Below are 27,113 nucleotides of genomic sequence, written 5' to 3' on the forward strand. Positions count from 1 at the left end.
TTGGGAGTTGGGAGTTCGCCTTGTAATTGGAAGGTTGCCGGTTCGAGCCCCAGCTTGGACAGTCTCAGTCGTTGTGTCCTTAGGCAAGACACTTGACCCGTTGCCTACTGGTGGTGGTCAGAGGGCCCGGTGGCGCCAGTGTCCGGCAGCCTCGCCTCTGTCAGTGCGCCCCAGGGTGGCTGTGGCTACAATGTAGCTTGCCATCACCAGTGTGTGATGTGAATGTGTGAATGGGTGGATGACTGGTTGTGTAAAGTGTAAACTGGTTGCGCTTTGGGGTCCTTAGAGACTAGTAAAGCGCTATACAAATACAGGCCATTTACCATTTACTCTTGACCATGTACCACAGGGGCCAAAGCTCAGTAAGGCCCCAGATACAGCCCTTTCACTCACTGCTTTAGGGATATAAAATGACAACTCACAATTGGGGATGGAGTCAACTCAAACAGTGGGCAAAATATACAAAGGGAGACATCAAGCTGAAAAAGAAGACAGCTTGGCTGGCTTGTAGGACTCGACAGGCAGTTGATGAGTACCAGTAGGCCAAGCAAGTCACAGTTCAAACACTTTGAGAAGTGGTAAACGTTCACTTCTACTTTCTCTCTAAAAATGACTGGTGAATTTTACCTCTGACATGTGGTTTTAGCCTCAGTTATTTGGCACTTCATCATGCATTTCGCCATCACTGCTAATTTTCCGACCCTTTTGTCTTTGTGCTTAAAAAAAGAAACCTACATTTACGAATCCATTTATCTTCTCATTCTGTGACAAGCAGCATTGAAAGCTGAAAACCTTTGTAGACAAATGTTACTAAAACTTTTATGTCTAGTATTGTGGTAATCATTGTGTCATGCACATTTGGATGTTTTGTGTTGTGGTGCAGATGAGTATATAATTTTGACATCAACAGCCCCATCATATGGCCAAATACTTCAGTGCAAATATTTTGGAAAGTCTGTGAACACACAAGAAAAACATCTAAAAGTTTAACCCAGCACAATTGTAATTTGGCACTTGATGAATAAAATTAAATTGAACTGTTGAAGTGAACAGAGTTAAAGATTTACCCACAGGATCTTAACATATCATTGTTACACATCTGGATATTACGTAAATATCTCCTTCCAGCTGACCCAAGATTCACATATGGGATAATGACTGGTGGTTACAGTCTGGATGGGCTTGTTGGCTTTTATTTTTATTTGGGATTAATATAATCTTTAGTTTACTGATTGAATAATTACTTAGAAACCTTCAGATATATCAGTATAAAGGAATGTGCAGCAGCAGTAGATATGATACCTGGTGCCTGATATCCATCATGGCCACCTCTTAGCTCAGGGCCTGCAAAACAAGCAGCTTCTCCCCACCAGTTTCAACAAGTTTTATAGATGCTCATATAAAACTCTGAACTGCCAGTGAGGTTACTCTTTTTTGGGAAGATGGACTGCAGCTAACTGTTTTACAACTTAAGGTTTTCTAAACAAAAGACATCAATGTACATGAGGTGTCTGTGAAGGCTGTCAGTCATCCAGGTCATCGTGCTGTTATCCTTTGTGTCTTCCCTGGTGAACTTGATATTTTTATCCACAGCGTTAATGTGAGCAGTGAAGGACCCAGCAACACACTCAGACAAAAAAAATGGTTCATCCCAAAGTCAGAACTCCAAAACACAAACTTAACAATGTGGTGTATGCTGTACAGTGTAGCGAGGAATGCCCAGACCTCTACATTGGAGAGACCAAACAGCCACTTCACAAGCGCATGGCACAACATAGAAGAGTCAGCTCAATGGGACAAGACTCAGTGGTCCATCTGCATCTAAAGGACAAAGGTCACTCTTTTGAGGATCCCAATGTTCCCAATTTTGGACAGAGAAGACAGATGGTTTAAAAGAGGAGTGAAAGAATCTATGTTCACTGTGAGCGACCATCTTTGAACAGAGGTGGTGGTTTACGACACCAACTGTCTGCCATCTATAATCCAGTTTTGAGATCCCTTCCCAGACGCCTTAACGTCCACTCACATCCTGGGCCATCTGACCTCAGGAAATCACATGATAGGGTGGGGCTAAATTTCACAATGAGCTCATGTGATTAGGTAGAGGATCATGAGGGGGTCCATTGTCTCTCTCTGGGGATACTCCCACAGGGCTTAAATCTGGAACTCGCCACCATTTGACCCTAGAATTGAAGAAGCTTCTCGGATGAGAGGTGAAACGTCTTCAAGCAAGTTAAAGAAGTCCAGACGCTTTTCTTTCCAAACTTCTTAGACAACAGGCTCACACCTAGCATAAAAAGCAGTGCATTACATCAGACCATGGCCACCTTCATTTTATATTGTTGTGGCGGCACTTTCTTTTTTAGCTATTTGCTAAAAAAGAAACATATAGCATCATATTATTTTGAAATTGTTGGTTACTTGACCAAAAATACGTGTAATACTTTCTATATGGGCAAACAAACAACAACTAAGGAAACATAACTAAATGTTACTAAACACCATGAATATTAAAGGCCTCTTGATGAAGGCCTAAATAAAATGCACCTCTTTATAAAATATTACATCTTGTCATGGTCCTGGGTGTTAACCAGTGTTTTGTGTTTGAGTTATTTTTCTTGATTATTTGTTATTCACGGTTTTGTGCTCTTTATTATTATTAGTTGTTGTTGTTCTGGCGTCTAGTTTCAGACACTGTCCTCCTTGTGTTCCATGTGTCACATTCTTTCAGTCTGTTTCTGTGTCAAGTCTGCATCTTTGTGAATTGTCTCTTGTTTCCTGTTTTATTTTGATGGTCCCAGTCCTACGTGCAGTGAGTCTAGGGCTGTATCCCAATTCAGGGTCTGCAGCCTTAAAGGCCGCATTTTAAGGTCGATTACGTCACCGGGAAGCAACGAAGGCTGTCCCAATTCGAAGGCTGCTCGAAATGCGGCCCTCAAATGCGTCCTTCATTTCCCTGAATTTTAAGGACGTGGCGGTGTAGACTTCGTGGCCCAACATATCCCAGAATGCATAGCGTGGCGGTGGGTGTGGATAATTTTGCCGAAAAAAAAAACGGCGGATGAGGGGCGCCGGAAGAGTAAACTTTAAGTAAGTACTGAATATCATGTCACTTATTTATGTGCAAATGTTTAATAACGAAGAACATTAAAACATTCCTGTTGGCCACATGTCGGCAAAGTTATGTGACATTAGTGACGTTTGTACTAACTTGGTTTTAAAGCCTTTACTTTAAAATATACGCCGTTCAATAGCTGAGCTTAATCTTACAGAGAATGATCAAAGCTCATGTAGAAACAAACAAACAAATGAACAAATGATTTTCTCTTTCATTTCTGTCAAACAAAGCGGTATGAAACGTTTCCAGCTGTTAGTATCATGGTTGCTAGGCAACCTGGGCAGCGCAACGGAGGCTAGACCGTCCCATTTCACAAGCCTCGCACTTCCGGCCTTAGTGGTCTTTAAGTACGCGGCCCTTGAGGATCGTTGAGGCTGCGTACTTTAAGGCTGCAGACCCTGGATTGGGATACAGTCTAGTTTTAATTACTCTTGTCTCATTATGTCTAGATTCTTCCAGCTGTGCTTCCCTCCTGAGTCTCAAACCTCGTTTTCCCTCGGTGTATTTAAGCCCTGTGTTTCTCTCAGTCACTGTTGTGTTGTATCCTCTTCATGCTTTGTGTTTCTGTCGTGCTTGTGTTAGTTTCTGAGTGTTTAGTTTCTATTTCTCCAGTTTGTGGTTTTGAGTTTTGTTTTTTTTGTGAGGTTTAATTTTATAAAAATTCTCCAACTAATAAACGCTGCCGCTTTAAGTTTAACCTTCTGTTTCAGAGTCCTGCATTTGGGTTCTCCATCCTGCCTGCCACACAGCACACCATGACCCATCTATTCTTTTCAAATTCTTCCTTTACCATCACCTCATCATAAAAAACAAAAGATGAAATTTTGGGAGCATTCCTATGAAAATGTGACAAAGACTCAGAGACCAGTTTGATTCAATGCTTAAAGGTTTAATAATGAAGATGATGTTCATTCAGGGAAGTAAAGTGAAAGCTTAAAGCATTCTTTCCATTACACACTCAGTTTGTTCTTATTAAAAGAGACAATCCAACTACAGGTTGCATCATTTTTCAACTCATTCCTTATGTAGCGTTGCGGGGAACTAAAAGAAGTAAAGATGTAAGAAGAGAAACATTTTAAGCTGGATTTATGAGATTATTTGCTCCAAAGACCGGTGAACCAAGCCTTCATCCCAGAAATCGTCTGACTTTCCTGGCGCAGACAAATGGGAATCTGGCGTCACAGGGTATGTCATTCATACAGAGGTGTCCTGTAAGCACCAAAAATGAACATTAAGTGAAGCCATGATCACATGGACGTCTATACTGACACAAATATTTAGTTTGCATAATAGCAGGAGCACCTGTCAATATTCATTTTTGACTCTACTTTCACAGCACTATGTAAATTTACTTTAAATTTAAAGACGTGAAATACAGCAATCTATTTTATTCATTATGGTAAAACACAAAGTTTGTCTCTGTTCAAAATAAAATTTAGAATTCATATTATTTTCCTGTAAGTCACTGCTATTTATCACACCAAATGATAAGCATTTTTTGCGAAAATGTGGATACTGTAACAGTTTTTGTTCCCCTCAAAATGAATTCATAAACTTTCTTTTAAGTTTTACCTGTCCAATTCATATGCAGGCAGTTCTCTCTGCCCCCGACATTGTTAGGCTCTCCATGACACCAGTTTGCATATCTGAAACGGGTTCCATCGATCCAAAACCAATAATGCTCCTAGAAAACACAAAAAACCCCCAGAGAATAATGTCGATAGGCAGGCATATCTTCTAGTGTCAGAACTAATGTCTAATATTGAGTAGTGTACCTCTTGAATATGACTGCACATTTACTCCGACATCATCCTAGTGCAAAGACAAGTGGAAGCAGACAAAAACAACAAGCACGCATGCTACAAACTTTACTCGAGTCATTTAGACAGCCGTTAGCACATGATTCTCCTTATGGGACCTGATATGTTTAATATGCTGCTGAGAATATAGCCCAGAAGAAGCGTATAGTATAGCTTTTATTTTGGAAAGAGCCATTTCTCTGTAATAAACTCTCTTTTCCAAAGATGAGTGATTTCTCCATTAGATAGATTTATTTTTTATTACTTTGTTGTTTCAGCAACATTAAATTTAAAAACTGTACTTTTGAGTTAAAATATATATTTATGATTTTAATAAATTACAAATTTAAAAAGGGCATGAACATTTTCTTGTATCAAAAAAATATCGAACCGTGACACCAAAGTATCGAACTGAACCGAACCGTGAATTTTGTGTATCGTTGCACTATATATATATATATATGTAAAATGTATACGTAAATTATAAATATTTTATTTTCTCACTGGTAAAACATATAATTTGAATACATACATTACATACAAGCATACAAGTTAGGACATAGATGTGCTCTTCAGCATGACAATAATCTGAGAGGAAAATTGGAAAATTGTTACCAACCTGGGGGATTTGATTCAGACCCATCCTTACCCACTTCATCTGGAAGAACCGGAAAAATATATAATTTTGATAACTTTTAGTGGTAAATTTCCATTCATAATATTGATATTATAAATGTTGTTTGTATTATTGATTCCACACATATATACATTATCTATATTATACTACAATGCTCACTGGCAGCAGTGGTCAGAGCGATCATTGCACAAAGAAGTGCAGACACAGTCAGCAGCTTCATGGTGATGATTAGTATCTCTGTTAACAACAAAAGACCCAAAGTTATTAGCACTTCATTAAACAAAACACAGGAAGAATCTGAGTTTTCAGCCAACCTTTTGTAGAATATCTTGTCTGTTCAGCACCAGTCAGCAGCTTCAGCCTTCCAAGGTTGGAACAAGGTGCTGAACAGCTCTGAGATCACTGCTTATATTCTGTCTCTATGTAGTTTCAAAACAGGGAACTAACATTGAAAAAAAAATGACACGTGTATTACGTGATTCATGCTGGTCAGACTTTTACTGCACTTCTTTCTTTCTCAACCAAAACCAAAATTATTGCCAAATGCTGACTACTTCTTCCAGCTGCCCACTTAATTTTACAAACTGACTAGTCAACAACTGGTCAACCCTCCATAGTATAAATGGAGAACATTTTATATATTTAACAAAGTATTTTCAGTAAAGAAAAAAAACATAAAACAAAGGAGAAGCTGAGTTCATGGACATTAAATAATCAGCGTTATTATGAAGATCTAAAATAATTTCTGACGTTTTGCTCTCACAGTAATCAGTAGCATCTCTGGAAAAGACATGCAATAAGAAAAAGATAAAATGAGACCAGTGCCTCATCTGATAAGAGATGTCTTGTATCTTTGACAGGCATTCACCAGAAAATGTTTATGGAGACAGATCTGTCACAGTACTGGGTCTGTGTGCTGCGTTTTTGATCAGTTATGTTCTTGGATTTGTTGTTTTTCATGGTTTTGAGTCACTTTATTGTTTTCTGCTTGTGTCAAATTCAGAGATGGGCAGTAAAAATAATGCGTTATTGTAATTTGATTACTTTTTTCAAGTAATCAGTAAAGTAACAGGACTACTTTTTCAAGTAACTTGACCAACACTGGTTATGTTCTTACTTTTTAGTCGTTAGCTTTATGTAACTTTGCCCTCCCCCGTTCCACGTCTCACGTCTAGTTACTCTTCTCTCTGTGCTCCATGTTTGCTTGGTCTTCAACCCGTTTTCACTCCCGACTATAGCGACGATTTGTCACGTCCCTAAAATTCTCATGCTAACGCAAAAGGTACCCTTCCACGTTTTTCTCAGTTCACGCCAATGTGAACCCGCTCGCGGCAATAAGAGATGCTTTGAGCAGAGGCTCCAGCCATCCATTTACTCCAATAATAACCCCGTCACGGCGAAACATGATGCCGTGAAGTACAATCTAACTGGAGAACCGAGGACCCTCTCCCCCGACGTGTTTTTCTCCCTAATGTAAGGCTTTCTTTGTTTTGTTTTTTTGTTTTTTTTGCCTGTCCCGTTTGGATCTTTAGCATCCATCCAAGGAAGGAAGTCAGGAAGTCTCCTCTCTTCAGGAACTCACTCTGCAGGAGGGGGAGATACAGGAGAGGTGGAGGAAGATCTCAGCCTGGGCGTCTATTGTCTTGTGTAGTTTGGAAGATGAGTGGATGACGGGATGGGTGCAGTTTTCTATGTGGTGGGGTCAGGTGGGCTGTCCCGGGCTCTGTGGGGCCGGGCGGCGCTGCTGTTCTGGGCCCCGGTCCGGATGGGCCTGGGCCCCCCTTTCCCTGGCGGGTTGCAGAGTATGGGGGTGCCTACTGGGGTCAGCGGGGGAGCTGGCCCCAGGGAGGGGTCACTTGCCCCTCCCTTCCTTCCCTCCCCATCTCCAGCTTCCTCCCTCTTCCCGCTCCACCACAATCATCCACACATGCAGGGCCTTGGGGCAAAGGTGTGTCACCAGGGTTCAGGGGAGGCATCGCCCCCTCTGTCCCCTTCTGTCTGCCTGTGCCTCAATTTTATCTGACAACTTAGACACTCACATTACTCACACTCTCATAACACATACATATAGGGTCTTGGGGGTGGGCACGCTACACGGACTCCAAAAAGACCATCAGGGTGTACACCTCACCCTCACCCCTGGCGTCGTTGCCCACCTCTCAATTTTAAATACACGTAGACATTGAGGGCTATCAGGAGGGCGCTTACCTGCTGCTCTCTGGCAGGTAGCTCCATGCCCTCCTGGGTTTTAAATGCACCTTAGAACATTCATGCATCAACACTACATATGAGCGGGCGGAGGGAGGTTTGGAGTCTTCACACACCCTCGTTCTCTGCGACCTGCTGGAGCAGGGGGGCCAGGAGGAGGAGTTGGCCGTCCGACTGGGGTCTGGAGTGTGGGGCCTCCCTGCTGCTGCCGTCGGGGCGGTCTGCTTCTCCCCACCGCAGGGAAAAGGGTAACACTACCTGGGTCTGGGTGCAGTTTCCCCCTCCAGGGGCAAGGGTACCTAGACCTGGGGCTTAGAGTACGCTTGGGGAGTGTGATTGTGTGTACAGTGTCTGTTTATGTCTGTCTCCACGTTGGTTGAGTGTGGAGTAAGTGCATATGAGAGCATGAAGGTGGGAATAAATGTTTGTATCTGTGTGTGCCTGTATGTCTGTGTCTATATGTCAGGTTGGGTATCAGACGCCACCTCTCTGGGGACATCTCAGGCCCTCCAAGGTTTGGAGGCCTATCTCCCCCCACCACTTCCCCTGCCAGTGGCAGACGCCCTCAGACATCGGTGCGTTGGTGGTTCTTTGTGTCCGGGGGTGGGCGTCCAGGTACACACCGGCTCACTCCTTGGCGGCTGCTTATCGGGGCCTGGAGCTTGGGGCTCGCTCGGGCCACTTCGGGGGTGGGGTGCCCTCGGCCTCTCGGCCTGGGGCTCGGTCACTCACACAGCTGGCTGCCGGCGGAGCTCACGGGCACGTCACTGCAACCCCCCTGGCTTCTGCTCCGCGGCTGCTGAGTGACCCCTCATCTGGGACTCTCCTCAGCTCTTTCTGGGACAGTGGCGCGGCTGCCCCTCTGTTGGTCTTCTTTGGTCTCTTGTTGTGGGGGCCTCTGGATGGCTGGAGTTTTGATCTCCTCCATACCTGCTTCATGCCCTGGAGGACGGGGCAGTGGCCCCCCACACCCTCTAGCAGATCATTACATGAAGGAACCTTTTAAAAAACAAGCGCGTCCATGCTCACAGGTGTACACACGGGTGCTCACACACACAAACTACACCCTTTTTGGCTCCTACGTGCTGCACAATAATGTTTAATATTTAGTATTTACTGTTATATTCCCATAGATCATCATGATGTTGTTTATTGTATTGCTCTCTTTTTCTTCTGCTTGTTTTCTTTTTTCTTTCTCAACAGGTGATCCAGGTGATCGATATATGTATATTTCTTTTGTCTGCTTATTTAGTCGGTTTTTGTTTTTTTGCCCTTTATCCCCGTCCCTCTTCTTCACTGTTTTTTCCCCCTCTTCCTTTCTCCCTTTTCTTTTCCTCATTCAAGTCCGTCCCGTATCTAGCAAGTGAAAATAAATAAAATAAACAATAAAAAGTAAAGTAAATCCGTTGGGTATCTTTCTTGGCCTTTAGACAATAATTCTGATGGCAAAAGAACCAAACGGGACAGGCAAAAAAAAATGCTATGCTATCCCAGCTGTCCAAGATCTGAAATGCATTTCAAAAAGTCCCCACTGTGAGCATTAGGGAACTCAGTACTATAAGAAAGGTCTTTTTCATATTTCTATAACAGTTAGTGTTCAATTAACTGTCATTTTTAAGTGCAAAATTCAAAATACTTTTTTGTTGGTGTTTGTTTGAGGTTCACAAATGTAAATAGAATTTGGTGCTTTTCTTTGGCATACATGAAAGTGGTTTGGGGGTTTTGATCTGAAGGCCCATGAAACGAAAGGTATCAAAGACTTTTAAAAATACACAATAAATCAGCAGTTTCACCCTCTCAGAAAGAGAGGGTGAAACTGGAGTAATGTGTTCTCGGTGCTTTAATAATGATCATCAGACATTCACAAGCATTTGTTCCCACAGTCGACAGGGGTAAAATTGATTAGTTAGGGAGAAATTCAACAGTCTTGTGAAACAATGTCTAAACTGTGGTTTCACAGAATGTGTCAAAAGCTGCCGCTTCTTTTGAAATTAAACCAAGGCTGTTGGCTAACTGATGGTTACCATGATAATGACTTTATCTGCCAGTCACAGACTTAGACCTGTCCTTTTAGTTATTGCTAAACTTTTTATGGTAAGGAAAACATTAGAAAAAGGAAAATAAGGAATAAGGATAAGGAAAACATTAGATAAAACAAAATTGACTCACCTAGCATTAGACATTGTTTTCTGATTGAAAAATCTTCCTGCAATGTTGTCCTCAAGATTACTTAAATGTCTAGAAGTCTATTGTTGAATATATGAACAGAGACCCAGCTGATTTTTTTACCTGATTTTTCTTTAAATTAAATGTACGTATTTAGTAGTTTAATCCTTATTTTATTTTATTTTTTTATGTCTTTATTGTCATTGTTGCAGGTACAACGGAATTAAAAGTGGTGTCCGATCAGCGCATCGACCATAGAAATATGAAAATATAAATAAAAACAATAAAATTTAATAAAAATCAAAAAATAAAATACTTAAAGTGCTAATAAGAATAGTATGAGCAAACATTTACATACATTCCCACACACATGCTTCAGTCAGTGCATAGATCATTTCAAGAGTGGCCTGATGGACATTTTTTTTTCTTTTAGTAGCAGTATTCAGAAATGTTATAGCAGTTGGGTAAAAACTGTGTTTGAGTCTACTTGCACTAATTGCTCTTTACTGTCTGCCCAAGGGCAGCCGTCCAATCAGGGAGTGGCCAGGGTGTGAGGTATCTTTTATAATATTTTGAGCTTTTTTAAGACAGCAGGTATAGTCTAGATCTTCCAGCATGGGGAGAGGGCAGCCAGTGATCCTTTGGGCGGCGTTAATGACCCCTTGGAGTGCTTTCCTCTGAGCCACCGTTCAACAAGTGTACTAAATGCATATGCAATAGGTTAGTACACTCTCAAAGGAGGCTCTGTAGAAAGACACCAGCAGTCTCTGTGTGACAGTCTTTGTTGGGCCTTTTTCAGCAGCTCGGAGGTGTTCACACTCCAGGAAAGTGTGTTGTTGACTCCCAGGAAGCGAAAGTTTGACACCCACTCCACACAGTCCCCATTAATGATTAGCGGTGGGATCTCTGTCTTCTTCTTCTGTTGTCTGTTATGAGATTTTTGGTCTTTTAAGTGTTGAGGAGGAGGTTATTGGCCTTAGCATGATGACAGCTGCTTTGCTTTGTCTCAGTAAGCAGACTGGTCACCCCTGGAGATCAGCCCCCACCACGGTGGTGTTCTCTGCAAACTTCACAAAGGTGTTGCTCTGGTGGGCAGGAGTGCAGCCATGTGTGTAGAGAGTGTAGAGCAGTGGACTGAGCACACAGCCATGGGGTGAGCCAGTGCTGAGACTCAGGGCTGGGGATGTGCAATGGCCAGCTCTCACTCTCTGTTTACAGCCTAAAAGAAAGCTGTTGATCCACAAGCAGGTGCTGTATGGAAACCCCAGGTCCTGTAGCTTGACCACCAGTTTTTGTGGAAGGATGGTATTAAAAGCTGCATGGAGCATGGAGCATGGAGTGCTGTGGCTATGGCGTCTTCCATGGATTGGTTTGCTCTGTAGGCAAATTGGTGTGAATCCAGGCTGCGAGGCAGGGCTGCTTTATCTTATTACCAGTATAAAAATATGGCCTGTAAATGTATAAATACTGTTCTGGTTTCATCTGTTCTGCTGAGTCTGAGTTTTTCTTGGTTTTCAAGTTTGAAGTCTGTTACTGGAACACTACAACTCTACAACAGCCCTTTTTATGCTAAGTGATTCAATGGTGCCTTGGCTGATGTTCTGGGGTTTTTAGACACATATGTAGGTGACAGCTGAAATGATTGCTGAACTTTTTATACTATCTCAGAGTGTCTAAATTGGAAGATAACCCTCAGATTTACCTTGCTTTGATAAGCTTTGAGCTTATCAAATTTAAAGCACAACATTGCACAGAAGTTGTTTTTTCCATGGCTCCGTGAAAAGATTACTTTTTAAAGGGGCTAATAATGTTGGTGCTTCCACATAGTTTGCATGGAAGGTCTTTTCTTATGTTAACATTTAGCAACTACTAGATGAGTCTTAATGAAACTTTGAAATGATGAACACAAAACTGTAAACACAGACTGTATGCCTTCAAAAGCAAAGTGCCTTTTGAAATGGATTTTTTTTTTAACATACTGATAACAATGAATTACAGCCTAGAAGTTATAAATGCATGAACTAGTTGTAAGTAGTAATAAATTAAACTAGTAACATGAACTACTGTTAGCTTGAAGGCCTGTATTACTTAACCAATTAATAGAGATTGATCATATTTAAAATTAAAGCATTAGTTCATGCCAGAGTTTGTTAGGAATGGGATCTACAAGACACGTTGATGGTTTGGATGAAGTAATTATTGAAGTTAACTCAGAAAGATCAATTGGAGAAAAAGAGTCTAAATAAATATCAGTGATGAATAAATACCAGAGGTGAAAGGAGCCAAAAAGATTATTAAAACAATAAGTGTTATTGAGCTTGGTTGGCAGACTTTGCAAGACACGGAAAGATAAGTGTTTCTTTCCACTTCTGTTATAAGAATGACTTATTGATTTATAATGTCTTACCTGTGGTTTTACCGTCAGTTATTTGGCACTTTTATGTATTTCACCATTATGACAACTTTGAGGAACATTTGTTTTCTAATGTTTAATACAATGACAAATGATGTGTTCGAGATGAAATAATACATCTTGTAAAATGTCTGAACTTCAGTTTACAAAGTTTTTCCTTCATACAGTTACTCAGGCTGTTGACTAATTGATGATACCACAGTAATGAGTCTATCTCCCAGTCACAGACTTAGACATGCTCTTCTTTGCTGTCTGTATGGATTGCACGTTGATCCTAGAACAACAGTCCTGCCAAGGCCCTTTATATTGTGAGGTAAAGATCCTACAGTGCAGAGAAATGGTAAATGGCCTGTATTTGTTCAGCGCTTTACTTCATCCCTAAGGACCCCAAAGTGCTTTACACATTCAGTCATCCACTCATTCACACACTGGTGATGGCAGCTACATTGTAGCCACAGCCGCCCTGGGGCGCACTGACAGAGGCAAGAAAATGCAAGAGTACTACAAAGGATCCATTTACTTTCACTTATCCAGTCAAAGGTTGCAGCGTGTGGGAGAATTTGAATAGTGCTAATCACATTACAGTGCTACCCAAGATCTAAAATGTGTTTGGTGATTTGTTTAACAGATTGGTGATTTTTAATTATAAAACACAACATAAAATGTATTCATGATCATGAGGCATTTGCAGACATTGTTTCTGTGCTAAAACTGGTCGTGCAATTTTGTCATCTCATAAAATTTGTTAAATGCCTCAAAGGAGTGTAGGAGTGATAGTGCTAGTGCTAGTGAGTAACCGGAAGGTTGCCGGTTCAATCCCCAGGCTCTCTGTCCTGGTCGTTGTGTCCTTGGGCAAGACACTTTACCCTCCCGCCTACTGGTGTTGGCCAGATGGGCCGATGGCGCGATATGGCAGCCTCGCTTCTGTCAGTCTGCCCCAGGGCAGCTGTGGCTACAACCGTAGCTTGCCTCCACCAGTGTGTGAATGTGAGAGTGAATGAATAGTGGCATTGTAAAGCGCTTTAGGTGCCTTGAAAAGTGCTATATAAATCCAATCCATTATTATTATTAGTGACCTACTCATACAGTATCTGTAGAATAACGATACAGCTGACCTGTTGGTAAAAATATTGGTGGCGATTAAACATATCATCAGAGGCCCACTTAATGTGACAGGGTTCCAAGATGAATATGAAACGGTAATATACAAACATGTAACTTAAATCCATGGACAGTTTAAAATCACTACTTTAAATGCATGTCTTCAGGTGGCCTGGTGGAAACAGACAATCTCTCAACAGAAGGCCCAAGCAGGGATTCAGACCAAGATCCTTGTTCTTAGGTAACAGTAGGGACCACAAGAACCCCATTTCAGATCTTGTGTCTGTGTCAAGGCAGCTCTGACTTCTGTGTGCCCTCTGTTCCTTATGTGAACTGCAAATCATCAGTCATATGCTGTGTTACTATTTGACTGCTTGGAGAGTCTCCATAATCATTCAAATACACCCAGGACCTTGTTTCTGTGGGAACCTGGACAAATGTGATGAGGACACAGAGAGTTCTCGTGACCGTTTCAAGGTCTCACTCGAACACTGGCATCACTTGACCATAACAAATACACACAAAAACAACATTTACAGTTTCACAGGACCCAAACGCAAACTCGCAGAGACAAAAAGTAAACTCAAAAAACACAGCTTTATTGCTGGCGGGGAGTGGGACACGAAAAACAATACAAAACTAAACTGGGAAAACTAAAGCACAAGGAGCCACAGGGAAAAATCACACAGCTATGAGGGAGGATGCAACACTGACAAAGAGAAACATGGGGCTTAAATACACTGAGGGATAACGAGGGGGAATGAGCCACAGGAGGAGAGCACAGTTGGGAGTAATTAGGCAGGATGAGACAGGGGAAGCAAAACTAGAAACATTAACATAGGACAGACTGTGAATGTAAAACAGGAAACACACTGACGGAACTCAAGACTAGGGCTGGGCCATATTATACCGTTCACGGTAATACCGGTATAAAGCTAGGCAACGATAAGAAAATGACATATCGCGATAGAATATGGGTAAAACGCGCATGCGCAGTGCCGAAAAAGCACAGAGAATGTACGGTAACGGAGAATGCGAATGGGGAAAGTAGATTGTTGAGTGAAAAGGATGAGCCAGAATTGTTTTGTAAAAATGGTGCAGCTTAACTGTTTGGTGTTTGTCCGTCAGATACACAACAAACCACTTTTTTTTGTAGAACATGCAAGCGGGCCGCCGTATTTGTCGACTAAGGTGCTTGTAAATCTGGAAGTAATCTGGGTCCTAAACTCCGTCCTTTAAAGTCCCGAAGTCAAACAAACGTCACTGAGAGTTTAAAACTGTCTAAATTCTTTCACCTTTAATGAAATGATCATCATTGCTGCTTTACCAGGTGTAACTATGAAGTTTAACATCCAGGCATCCATGAAAACAGAATTCGGAGTTAGAAGTTAGCAGGAAGTTAGCGGAAGTTACATGGTTATGCTCATAATATGTCAGCCCATTTCTGCTGGAAATGCCTTTTGGTTAAACTTTCAGCAAGGAATTTGCATTTGCACTGTTAAATGTTTATATAGCTTTAATGCATATAAAAACAGCTGTTTGTTTAAGTGAAAATAAATGGATCAGGGTTTTTTGCGCTAGTAAAGTTGTGGAGTTGTATTTTGTCTCGCAGAAATTATATCGTCAGTTATATCGTTATCGCAAATTTTCCAAATATATATTGTGATATATATTTTTGACCATATTGCCCTGCCCTACTCAAGACATGTAAACTTAACAGACTGGGGAGACAGAACATAGGGACCTGAAACATGTAACAGAAAGGCTCAGTAGACACAACATGTACATAACAACGCCACAGGGGAGGAGTAAAACAAAATGCAGGAACACAGGACCTCTTTCAAAATAAAATGGGAAACATAATGAAACGCAAACATGACAACATAAGAAACACAGACATGAAGCACATGAAGGACAAGGGAGACTTAACAGGGGCTGGATACACAAGGGTAATCTAATAAACAAATAACTTAGATAACCTAATGAACAAAATAAACTCAAACCTAAAACGCTGGGTCAAAAGACCCAGGATCATGACAAAATAGATGATATTTCTGGTTCATTTGCTGCCCTCAAAAATACCCCAAACAGTAAAATGACTCAAATTTTACCCAAACAGTATGTAAGGGTTAAACTGTTTTCTTTGTGGAATTACAGTTGTCGTCATCTCAGTGGTGGGACGTCAGATGTTGTGTGTTGTGCAGTGGATGATTTGAATTGAACTGCAGTGCCATCATGTGGTCAGATAGCTGTACGACAAGCTGGTTTGATATCATGTTTTTATTTGTTTTTAGGTAAAAGGCTTTGAAACTGCGTAATAAAAACTTATGTTAGCCATCCTTGAGCAATTTTTAGAATCAATGGTCATGCTGCTTCATTAGTATTTCATGCATTTTCATCCTGTTATTTAAAAGAGAATTTGCTGCTGATTATCAACTAAATCAAAGAAATACCATCTCGATATGAATTTAACATCGACAGTCCAGAAAATTATACTGCAAGTCACCATTCACATACGATAACATACTAGACCCAGTTATGGTATGTATGGGATTATACACTTTTTAAGAGTACAGCATCAAATCACTTAGAGTTCTGGGCCATTGATCTGGCGAGTTAAGTAGCAGAGGGGATTGTTAATTGGACTAGAGGGGCAACAATGAGACAACCTTCAAAACTGGAATGGTTTTTCACATTTGCATTGTATAAAGTCATGTACCTGACTTTGGCCAACCTTTTTCTTGTGGCTACACTTTGTCCCCAAGACTCAGGCTGTAAATTCTAAAATTCTGCTCTTATGCCCCCAAAGGATTCCGTTTTGATCCACTGGAGGACATTCAGTGAAAATGTGACCCAAATGTAACTTTAAATTAGTTCCGTTTATTTAATATGTACTTGATAAAACATTATTTTGAATTGACAACGCGTGAGAAATCATTCTTATCATTGGAGCTTTTTCTTTTCTTTTCTTTTCCCTGTTTAACAGGGGCAACACATGTTAATGAACATCAGTATACCAAACATATCAAGAGCAAACATGCCAGATTATAGCATAACTGATCATTTACATCTATAGCCCCAGGGCACATCACATAGAACTTTATAATAAGGAAAAAACATACAGATATTCTACTAACAATTTTTGTTTGTTTCTGTTTTTATCATATAAGTTAAAAATGGTCTCCTTTATTGCCTTTGGTAAACTATTACCTATGGCACTTCACAGTCCCCTCTAGTGGTGGCCCTAGTGCCAACTCCATGGTCTTTTGATGAATAAATTCATTTAACAGATGTGGGGCAAGTAAATGTAGAACTTTATATATCAAACAGGCATAACAGAACCCAAGCCTTCATTATTTGAACTTAAACAATGACTGTATTGTCTTTACTGTACTCTTATCACAGACACATATCTTAGAGTAAAAAAAATACATTTTATAAATTATCATTTTCTGCATTTTGCGCCCAGAGATGTTATTCCGAGCTAGCCCTTCCGAGATGTAATCCAGTCTGCAGTCAGAGATCTTATTCTGAGTATTCACAGCAGCCGTAGCCTTTCCAAGATCTTATCCGTGCTGCACTCAATGAGCACATTTCTCATGTGAGTGATTCTAGCTTTGCTTCCCTTGTCTCGTCCAGCCTGATTACTCCCAGCTGTGCTCTCCTTCTGTGTCTCATTCCCTCGTTATCCCTCTGTGTATTTAAGCCCTGTGTTTCTCTTTGTCAGTGTCGTAGTCTCCCTCATGGCTGTGTTTCCCTGTGTGTTAGTTAGCCATGTCCCAGTTTAGTAGTGATGGCCAAATGAAGCTTTCTGAAGCATTGAAGCTTGTATTGAAATACAGTTCATTACTCTGAGCTTTTCAACACAATCCTCTCTGGTGACATCTGGTGGCCAAAAATATGAAGAGCAGCTTGAATCCACAAAATAAAACCAACTGCTTCATAATAGTGATGGGATTTCCGGCTCTTTCGGCGCCGAACCGGCTCTTTAGGTTGTTTTGTTGCTTTAATTAATTTATTATTAACAATAATATAAAATTATGCACAAAAGGAATTACTAATGTACAAAAAAAATGGTTTTATTTATATATGTTTATATATAAATATATGTGGTGGCCCCTAGAGACAAAACACGTACAAACTCCAAAACACATTTCTAGCATGAACTGAACTTCCAAAGTATGGAGGACCACAAGAGCCACGCGCATCGAAATAAAAAATCCTGTGCTTAATTAATGAATTGTAGAATAAAATCTGCATTTGTAAATTCATTTTTGAATTCCAATTTAATAAACTGATTTTTAAAATGCTTTTTAAGTCTTCATTTCAAAAAACATTTTCGAATTGCACTTTAATAAACTTCATTTCAAAAACCTTTTTCGAATTGCACTTTAATAAACTGCATTTCAAAAACCTTTTTCGAATTGCACTTTAATAAACTGCATTTCAAAAACCTTTTTCGAATTGCACTTTAATAAACTGCATTTCAAAATCCATTTCCCTTTCCTGTTCGCTCAGGGATTAACATGTGGATTAGCATTTGGATTAGCAGTTGGATTAACAACTTCATTTTAAAAATCCTGCTGCTATTCAAATGAGCCACACCGTGGGATGTAAGGAGCTCTCTGATTGGTTGGTCAGACACAGGCTGTCTGCCAGCCTGGATGTTTCTAGCGCATAGCTTCGCCCTGCTAAGAAGCCTGTGTGCTTGTACAAAGGCCGTTCGGCCTCGGGATTTACACTCGGTTCGACAAGGATATGTGAAGAATGAAGGGACCCTGCAGCGAAACGGAGAGCTCAACCTCTGGCTGAGTGCCTGTTTACAAAGTCTGACCACCTGTGAAGGTAACGTGCTAACGTGGCTAACGCTAGCATCACCGCACGTAGCCCCGTTATTTTAAGGTCATCTTAGCTTATGAAAGTTTTACGTCGCAGCTGTACGAGCTAGCTACGTGTTTTGTAAGCTGCTGTGCTCTTCACAAATAAAGCTGGAAGCAGCTCAAACTATTAGAACCAGCACTGAGGCCTGTTACATTTATACAGTGTTAGAGCAACGGCTGCAGCCTATAGCCTTTAAACTAGCGATTAAAATGCTGACAGTAAACTCGTCAGTCCAGATGTTACCACATTACTTTGTGATACTTGTGAGTTAAAACAACTGAAACAGGCTGATTAAAATAACAGCTTTCAGTTCTCTCATTCAGCATATAAAGACTGGAGATCACACTACTGATTTCAGTTCATTTAATATGTGAGTGCACAGATTCATTCTCAACTGGACATAAACGATGATCAAAGGTTGTATATATGATGAATTCATTAAATCTCAGCCTCTAACACAGTGCGCTGAATCTTAGCTTTGAATGTCCAGTATATTCTAATCAGTGCAATCTAAGCATTCACTGAACCTACAGTATCTACACCTGTGTGGTAAAGCTACAGATAATGAAATTTAATTATTAATACAATATACGTCATGAGAAACGAAAGCTGAAATTGATTCAGTTTAGTACTTTTCTCTGTATGCTCTGTGATCATAAAGGCCTTAAATTCTGTGATATATACTGTAAATGATTTTCACAGAGGTCTTAAAGTACTTAAATCACTGCTGATAGTCTGGTTGTTTATATTTTCACATTTTTGTGTCTGTAGGGCTGTTTGATGACAATTTGGACTCCTCTGGAAGATGAGGACACACCCACACCTGTTCCATACTGCAGCCATTGATGGTGTTACAGCTCTGAGTCAGCTTTGGGCCATCAGACGCACACACTGGAAAACCAGCACCTGGACTTCATGCAGGAGAGACGGCCTCAGTGATTTAGGTTCATAAGCAAGTTCAAACATTTCTGGCCTCTTATCACTTAGATTTCTTAATCTTAAAAGTGAATGCATTTAAAGCAGGAACTGCACACCTAGCCATCAGAAGTGTGGCAGCATGAGTACTGTAAAGTTTTGTAGGGTCCTTGTTAAAAATTCCACAAGCACCACACATTTGTCATATAAAGTTCCATTTTTTACAGTACAATGTTGAAATTATAAACTATATATTCTAGTTGTCCACTTGTCAGTAATTTTTGAGTAAATGGATGTCAGTGATAAATCAGTGGTGATTCACCTGCAAATGTTTTTAACAAACTTTGTTTTTTGTAGAATTCCTCAGCAGCTGTGGAGAGATGCATTTGAATATCTTCTGGTTCCACTTCTCCTTACCTGGAAGCTGAGCATTGCTCATTTCTGACAAGGACATACACCTCAGTGCTTATCATGGGTGTTACATCCTCCGTGCAGCAATTCCAGAGAAAACAAGAGAGCAACGACCACTCATTAAGACCAGCCAGAAATCTGTCCCTTTCTGGCAGCTGTGGAAACTTCCAATAAGAAAGTTTGCATTCTTAGAACAATGCTGGATCATGTGTGATGTGTCATCATATGAGAATATTACATATTACAAATATTGACCTAATTCTGCTCAATCTGTTTTGATCGTTGATCCAGTATTTCAGCTTTGTGTTGTGCTGCAAGTTTAAAACCCATTGTCCTCATGAGCACAGCATCTAACAACTCTCCTTGAAAAAGTCGATTGACTTTAACTGGACACAATGGTTTCCAGTGGGAGATATTTTCATCACTCATCCGTGATACTGGAGAAGTCACCTGAGTGAGTGATAAAACAATTTTCCATGGAAAATCCAGAGGGACTAAACTTTGTTGTTTCTTTGGGCTCTATTTCAGCTCTAGCAGCATCTCTCAGAAGAAAACTGTTTTCCCAATAATCAGATGAAAAAATTGAACCAGGTGGTATTCTCTGGAGTTTAAGACCAAGACTGAACTCAAACAGTGAATTGACATTAGACTGGAATTCATAAGATGAATAGAAATACTGCTGAAGCTGAATGATTCATTCATATATGATTTTTTTTTTCTCCAATTCACCAGGTCTGTATAGTTCAGTATGACTGTGGTACATGATACAAAAGAATAAATACAGAAGAATAAAAACTTTGTGAATAACTTTACTCTTCTTAAAAATAACTAATAAAACAAGTAAAAGTACAAATGTGTACAAGTTAGAGACTTCCTCACTAAGATTTTAATTGTGTGTTAAAGAGAAAGAGATTAGGAGGTAAAATAGACGATGCAGAGTCCATCATCACTGAGGCCGTCTCTCCTGCATGAAGTCCAGGTGCTGGTTTTCCAGTGTGTGCGTCTGATGGCCCAAAGCTGACTCAGAGCTGTAACACCATCAATGGCTGCAGTATGGAACAGGTGTGGGTGTGTCCTCATCTTCCAGAGGAGTCCAAATTGTCATCAAACAGCCCTACAGACACAAAAATGTGAAAATATAAACAACCAGACTATCAGCAGTGATTTAAGTACTTTAAGACCTCTGTGAAAATCATTTACAGTATATATCACAGAATTTAAGGCCTTTATGATCACAGAGCATACAGAGAAAAGTACTAAACTGAATCAATTTCAGCTTTCGTTTCTCATGACGTATATTGTATTAATAATTAAATTTCATTATCTGTAGCTTTACCACACATTTACCACACAGGTGTAGATACTGTAGGTTCAGTGAATGCTTAGATTGCACTGATTAGAATATACTGGACATTCAAAGCTAAGATTCAGCGCACTGTGTTAGAGGCTGAGATTTAATGAATTCATCATATATACAACCTTTGATCATCGTTTATGTCCAGTTGAGAATGAATCTGTGCACTCACATATTAAATGAACTGAAATCAGTAGTGTGATCTCCAGTCTTTATATGCTGAATGAGAGAACTGAAAGCTGTTATTTTAATCAGCCTGTTTCAGTTGTTTTAACTCACAAGTATCACAAAGTAATGTGGTAACATCTGGACTGACGAGTTTACTGTCAGCATTTTAATCGCTAGTTTAAAGGCTATAGGCTGCAGCCGTTGCTCTAACACTGTATAAATGTAACGGGCCTCAGTGCTGGTTCTAATAGTTTGAGCTGCTTCCAGCTTTATTTGTGAAGAGCACAGCAGCTTACAAAACACGTAGCTAGCTCGTACAGCTGCGACGTAAAACTTTCATAAGCTAAGATGACCTTAAAATAACGGGGCTACGTGCGGTGATGCTAGCGTTAGCCACGTTAGCACGTTACCTTCACAGGTGGTCAGACTTTGTAAACAGGCACTCAGCCAGAGGTTGAGCTCTCCGTTTCGCTGCAGGGTCCCTTCATTCTTCACATATCCGTGTCGAGCCGAGTGTAAATCCCGAGGCCGAACGGCCTTTGTACAAGCACACAGGCTTCTTAGCAGGGCGAAGCTATGCGCTAGAAACATCCAGGCTGGCAGACAGCCTGTGTCTGACCAACCAATCAGAGAGCTCCTTACATCCCACGGTGTGGCTCATTTGAATAGCAGCAGGATTTTTAAAATGAAGTTGTTAATCCAACTGCTAATCCAAATGCTAATCCACATGTTAATCCCTGAGCGAACAGGAAAGGGAAATGGATTTTGAAATGCAGTTTATTAAAGTGCAATTTGAAAAAGGTTTTTGAAATGCAGTTTATTAAAGTGCAATTCGAAAAAGGTTTTTGAAATGCAGTTTATTAAAGTGCAATTCGAAAAAGGTTTTTGAAATGCAGTTTATTAAAGTGCAATTCGAAAAAGGTTTTTGAAATGAAGTTTATTAAAGTGCAATTCGAAAAAGGTTTTTGAAATGAAGTTTATTAAAGTGCAATTCGAAAATGTTTTTTGAAATGAAGACTTAAAAAGCATTTTAAAAATCAGTTTATTAAATTGGAATTCAAAAATGAATTTACAAATGCAGATTTTATTCTACAATTCATTAATTAAGCACAGGATTTTTTATTTCGATGCACGTGGCTCTTGTGGTCCTCCATACCAAAGCAGAGCTACTAGATCACTTAAATTACACAATTGAAAGCATATGTGTATTGTTTATGTATTTATTGACAAGCATTCATATATAGTCAAATGATTAAAAAAAAATTTCATTTACACGTTATTACCACACATTTCTGTGCTTCTGAGTTTTTACGTGTTTTGGAGTTTGTACGTGTCTTTACGTGTTTTGGAGTTTTTACGTGTTTTAACGTGTTTTGGAGTTTGCACGTGCTTCAGAGTTCGTACGTGATTTGAAGTTTGTATGTACTTTGTCTGTAGGGGCCACCGTAAATATACTTCTATTTATTCACGCCACATAAAATGTAATAAATCACAAAAAAAAATCAACTATTCACATTTCAACTTTTAACTATTTAAATTTTCAGCTTTTTCCTTTTACAAATTTAAAGTGAAACAACATAAAACACTGCAAACCACAACACAATTAAATATAAATTAAAATATGAAAACAAAAAGAAGATGCACATTCTCTGTCATATGGACCTGCATGAATAAACTTTCTGAATCCTTTATCATCTGCAACTGAAAATAGATGTGGATGATTACTATACCTTTCTAATGTGACGTTGTTGTCCCTGGTTCTTTCTCTCTCTCTCCCTCCCTCTCTGTTCCTGTGCTACTGAGTGTAACTACCGCCCCTCCCCCCTCTTCCCAGCGTAAAGCACAATGCTCGCGTGCTGAGTGAAGCGGAAAAAGTGCGAGAGAGAGAGGGTGAGAGAAAGAAAAAAAAAAAAAAAAGCCCCACGGCTCGCGATAAGGAGCCGGCTCGCGTCGTTCACGTCAAAGAACCAGCTCTAAGAGCCATTTCGTTCGCGACCGACCCATCACTACTTCATAATGATTGCCCACTCTACAGAGTGGAATTCCGTCTGATATTGGGCCACCGTTGTGTTGCTTTAAACGTGTATTTTTTGGGGTGACTAAAATGTTGTTTATTATTTTAATAAATAATTTTGACCAGTAAACTCTCCTTGTTTAAACATGCACCATTGTGTGGTCTTTCTTTGCTTGTGACTTCTTGATGTTGGTAAATACAATAATTGAAAAATACCACGTTACATATAATATACATCTAATAATGTACAACACATTATTGAGTATGCTTCTGCTGTGAGGTCCCGCCTCCATGTACTTATGCAGTTAATCGCTAGACGGGTGTATTTATAAATAATATTATATTAGGGAAATTTTCCTATACATATTTTTGACCTGGGGGTAGAATTGATTGTGAACTGGAAAGGGAAAATGCTTATAAACTTGTAAATTAAAAACATGATGCATTTAAGGTAGCCCTCTTCCATTTTTACTTAAGAAGAGAATTTGTTCCACTGTGCGATGGCCGAACCTGTTCCTTTTCGTGGAGATCATTTCTCCTGCCTTAAGGGAAATCCCTTCACATGGCACAGAGGAGGCTGGAGTGCAGAGAAACTGGTAGAGATGCAGTTATACAGTCTACCTGGGCCCCACAAACTATCAGCTAAAGAGAATAAATAAACTCAATTGCTGCACATTTTGCAGACTAACATTTTAAAATTATTTAAAACATAAAATATATATTTTTATAACATTAAATGTAAAGAGTCAAATAGAAGTCTTTCTAAAGTTATTTAATGATATTTATATTATGAAAAGCAGATTTTTGGCATTTTAACTTTTTCCCATTTTCAGATATAATAAACACGCACAAAACAAAAGCAAACAACAAGAACACAAAGCTGGAAAACCCACCCGATTGACCAAAATCAACTAAAAATACTCCCACACAACAGAAACTCCTCTATTCCTCGCCGGCTCCAAATCTCTCAATAGAAATATCAGTGGTTCGCTATCTGTCACCATCAAAACAGTCCACAAATCCCGCGAATGGTTCACCTGCTTATAAACCATTGAATCAGACACCGAAGCAGTTCGGTTCTAAATGAAGCTTCGGACGTCACTGATCACGTGACTCTGGCCAAACGAATCAAGCTTCGACACAGTACTTCTGAAGCAGTGTGTTGATTTTTTTGACACACGCACCGGAGCTTGAGCTTCAAGCGGGCCATCACTACAGTTTAGTTTAGTTTTCCATGCCATTCTGCAAAAAAAGCAGCTTTTTGAGTTTAATTTTGTTCTCGTGAGTTTTGCATTTGGGTCCTTCTCCTGCCTGTACACAGCCGAAACATGACACCAGAGCGTGTATCTGAAACGAGCTCCATCGATCCAAAACCAATAACCCTCCTACATAACACAAAAAATAGACAAAAATGCATTAAAAACAAACTACACGCCAAAACTAGAAATGTGGTGAGCATGGTAATATACTAGCAAAGTACAGTGCTTGATGAGTAGATTCAGATTTGTAACTGTCAGACTTTTTGTATCGTATATTGGTGAGTATTATACCTGATGAGTCTTAGAGCCTCCAATCCATGTAGTCTTGTATGTATTAGTGATGTGTCGGTCGCGAACGAAATGGCTCTTAGAGCCGCGTCTTTGACGTGAACGACGTGAGCTGGCTCCTTATCGCGAGCCGTGTTTTTGTTCTTTTCTTTCTCTCACCCTCTCTCTCGCACACACTTTTTTTCAGCTTCATTCCACTCGCAAGTAGTGATGTGCGATACCACTGATTTCCTTTCCGATCCAATACCAAGTAATATTCAGGGTGGTATCGACGATACTGATCCGATACCGATACTTTGTACAAAAAATAATTTTATTTATTGTATCTCAAATTATAGCATCATAATGATTACAGGACATCGGATTAATTGTTCTTATCACTTAATAATGCAGAGTTCATCACATAGAAATATAACAACTGAAGTTGTGCGCTATTTGAACATCTTGCCTGCCTGCAGCACTAAAGGACTCCGTGAGAGACGTCTGTCTGGCCCTAGCAGCACCTGTCCCTGTCCTCCTCTTCAGTTCGCCTCAACATACGCTGGTCATATTCTGTGATATGATTTACTCTGAGGTGTTTGACAAGGTTAATGATGTTGCCACAACCATAAATGCCAACCCTCTCGATTTTTACGGGAGAATCCCGAATTTCAGTGCCCCTCCCGAAAATCTCCCGGAGCCACCATTCTCCCGAATTTCTCCCAATTTTCCCCCGGACAACAAAATTGAAAAACCATATGTCAGAATTCAAAGCGGGGCCCAGCCAATTCCAGTTTCCAACAATGGCGGCAGTGACTTAGTTTTAATATTACTCTTATTTCTCTTTCTGGGTCTCAAAAAAACTTTTAACATATTTTCAGGTGAGAATGTAGCTGTGTAAACTTCAAATATCTGAGCCGACCGACACATCGTCTTCAAACCCCCGCAGTCTTTCGCTACTCGGGTTAAACATGATATATATGTCACTTTGATAACTTAAAAATGTTATTGTTTGGCTTTTTCAGTGTTTTATTTGTTCGTGAGTAAATCAGTTTGGCTGAGATTAAAGTTATTAGATTAGATTAAATAAAATTTAACTTTATTAATCCCTCGGGAGGGTTACTCCGGGGTTTTCACACAGCTGGATAAACATCAAACAGAAAACTAATTAAACAAAGTGTGAGACGGTCAAGAGTTTACGTCAGTGCCCTGTTATATTTTATGTTATATTTTAGATAGCGAGGAGCAGAGTTTCACTCCACCGAGGGAGCTCGTGATGTACTACCCGGCTTTCTTTAGACCGCGAAGGCCGGGTCCGCAGGTGGAAGCAGCCTCTGAATTTGGACACCCCCGCTGTTTCCGGGCCGGCCAATAATAACAGTGACATTTAACGTATTTTATGCGATAAATAAATACTGTAAAATGTATCTATCCCCCCCCAGCCCTGTTGAATGTCAAGGTTGTCAAGTATGCCCACAACACCTCACTTTTTTGCCACATGTATGCAAACCACGTCTCAGCTGTTTGTGGAGGTAAAATACGTCCGCACAATTAAGCTCAGCCATTGTTGTGAGTGCGCACTGCGCACGCCAAGGGGCTGCGAGACATTTATACAGCCGTATTTCGCACATGACTATGAAAGGCAGAAGAGGAAGTAGTTCCTTTGAATGTAGACAATCTGAATGTTATAGTTTCTTTCCACTGTGTTCCTGTTAATGATAAACTACAAATTTACTCGACATTACTAAAATATCGATATTTTAATGTGAGAATCGATTCTACAACATAAATGATTGGTATCGGAGGAATCGATATTTCAGGATCGATCCGCACATCACTACTCGCAAGCCTTGTGCTTTGCGCTGGGAAGAAGGGGGGAGGGGCGGTAGTTACACATGCTAGGTAACTACCGGAGGGAGAGACAGAGAAAGAGTATTTTCAGTTGCAGATGATAAAGGATTCAGAAAGTTTATTCATGCAGGTCCATATGACAGAGAATGTGCATGTTCTTTTTGTTTTCATATTTTAATTTATATTTAATTGTGTTGTGGTTTGCAGTGTTTAATGTTGTTACACTTTAAATATTTAAATAGTTAAAAGTTGAACCGTGAATAGTTGGTTTTTGTATTATATGATTTATTTATTACATTTTATGTGGAGTGAATAAATAAAAGTATATTTACGGTGGCCCCTACAGACAAAGCACGTACAAACTCCGAAGCACGTACAAACTCAGAAGCACATAAAAACTCAAAACACGTACAAAAGACAACAGAAGTGCTCCAGGATGCTGGGCGCAGTGTTGAGCTTTGTTACCTAGTGGCTACACAAGCCAGCAAGTACCAACGACCGGATTTGGTGTGTGGTAGTAACAGGTAAATGAACTTTTTTTTTTAAATTAT

At 40.1% G+C, this 27,113-nt stretch overlaps 1 protein-coding gene across 1 annotated transcript; it reads right to left on the minus strand.

The window, feature by feature from the left end:
* Positions 1-3,986: 3,986 nt before the first annotated feature.
* On the minus strand, positions 3,987-5,916 carry LOC102793320 (ladderlectin-like). Its single transcript, XM_087838164.1, has 6 exons — positions 5,869-5,916; positions 5,714-5,791; positions 5,537-5,575; positions 5,459-5,487; positions 4,691-4,802; positions 3,987-4,327 (listed from the first exon to the last, which is right to left on the minus strand). The coding sequence occupies exons 2-6, from the start codon at positions 5,772-5,774 to the stop codon at positions 4,245-4,247; spliced, it is 324 nt and encodes a 107-aa protein (XP_087694290.1). The 5' UTR covers positions 5,775-5,791; positions 5,869-5,916; the 3' UTR covers positions 3,987-4,244.
* Between the last annotated feature and the right edge of the window lie 21,197 nt (positions 5,917-27,113).

The sequence above is a fragment of the Neolamprologus brichardi genome, chromosome 3 (genome assembly GCF_056152115.1).
Source record: "Neolamprologus brichardi isolate AB-2024 chromosome 3, ASM5615211v1, whole genome shotgun sequence".
In the NCBI taxonomy this organism is placed as follows: Eukaryota; Metazoa; Chordata; class Actinopteri; order Cichliformes; family Cichlidae; genus Neolamprologus; species Neolamprologus brichardi.

Bases quoted from the DNA above. Each gene is read 5' to 3' on its own strand.
- LOC102793320 (XM_087838164.1), bottom strand. From the start codon at position 5,774: ATGAAGCTGCTGACTGTGTCTGCACTTCTTTGTGCAATGATCGCTCTG. The intron at 5,488-5,536 runs GTTGGTAACAAT...GTCATGCTGAAG, and splicing joins GTCTGAATCAAATCCCCCAG to AGCACATCTATGTCCTAACT. The intron at 4,328-4,690 runs GTAAAACTTAAA...TGGTGCTTACAG, and splicing joins CCTGCATATGAATTGGACAG to GACACCTCTGTATGAATGAC.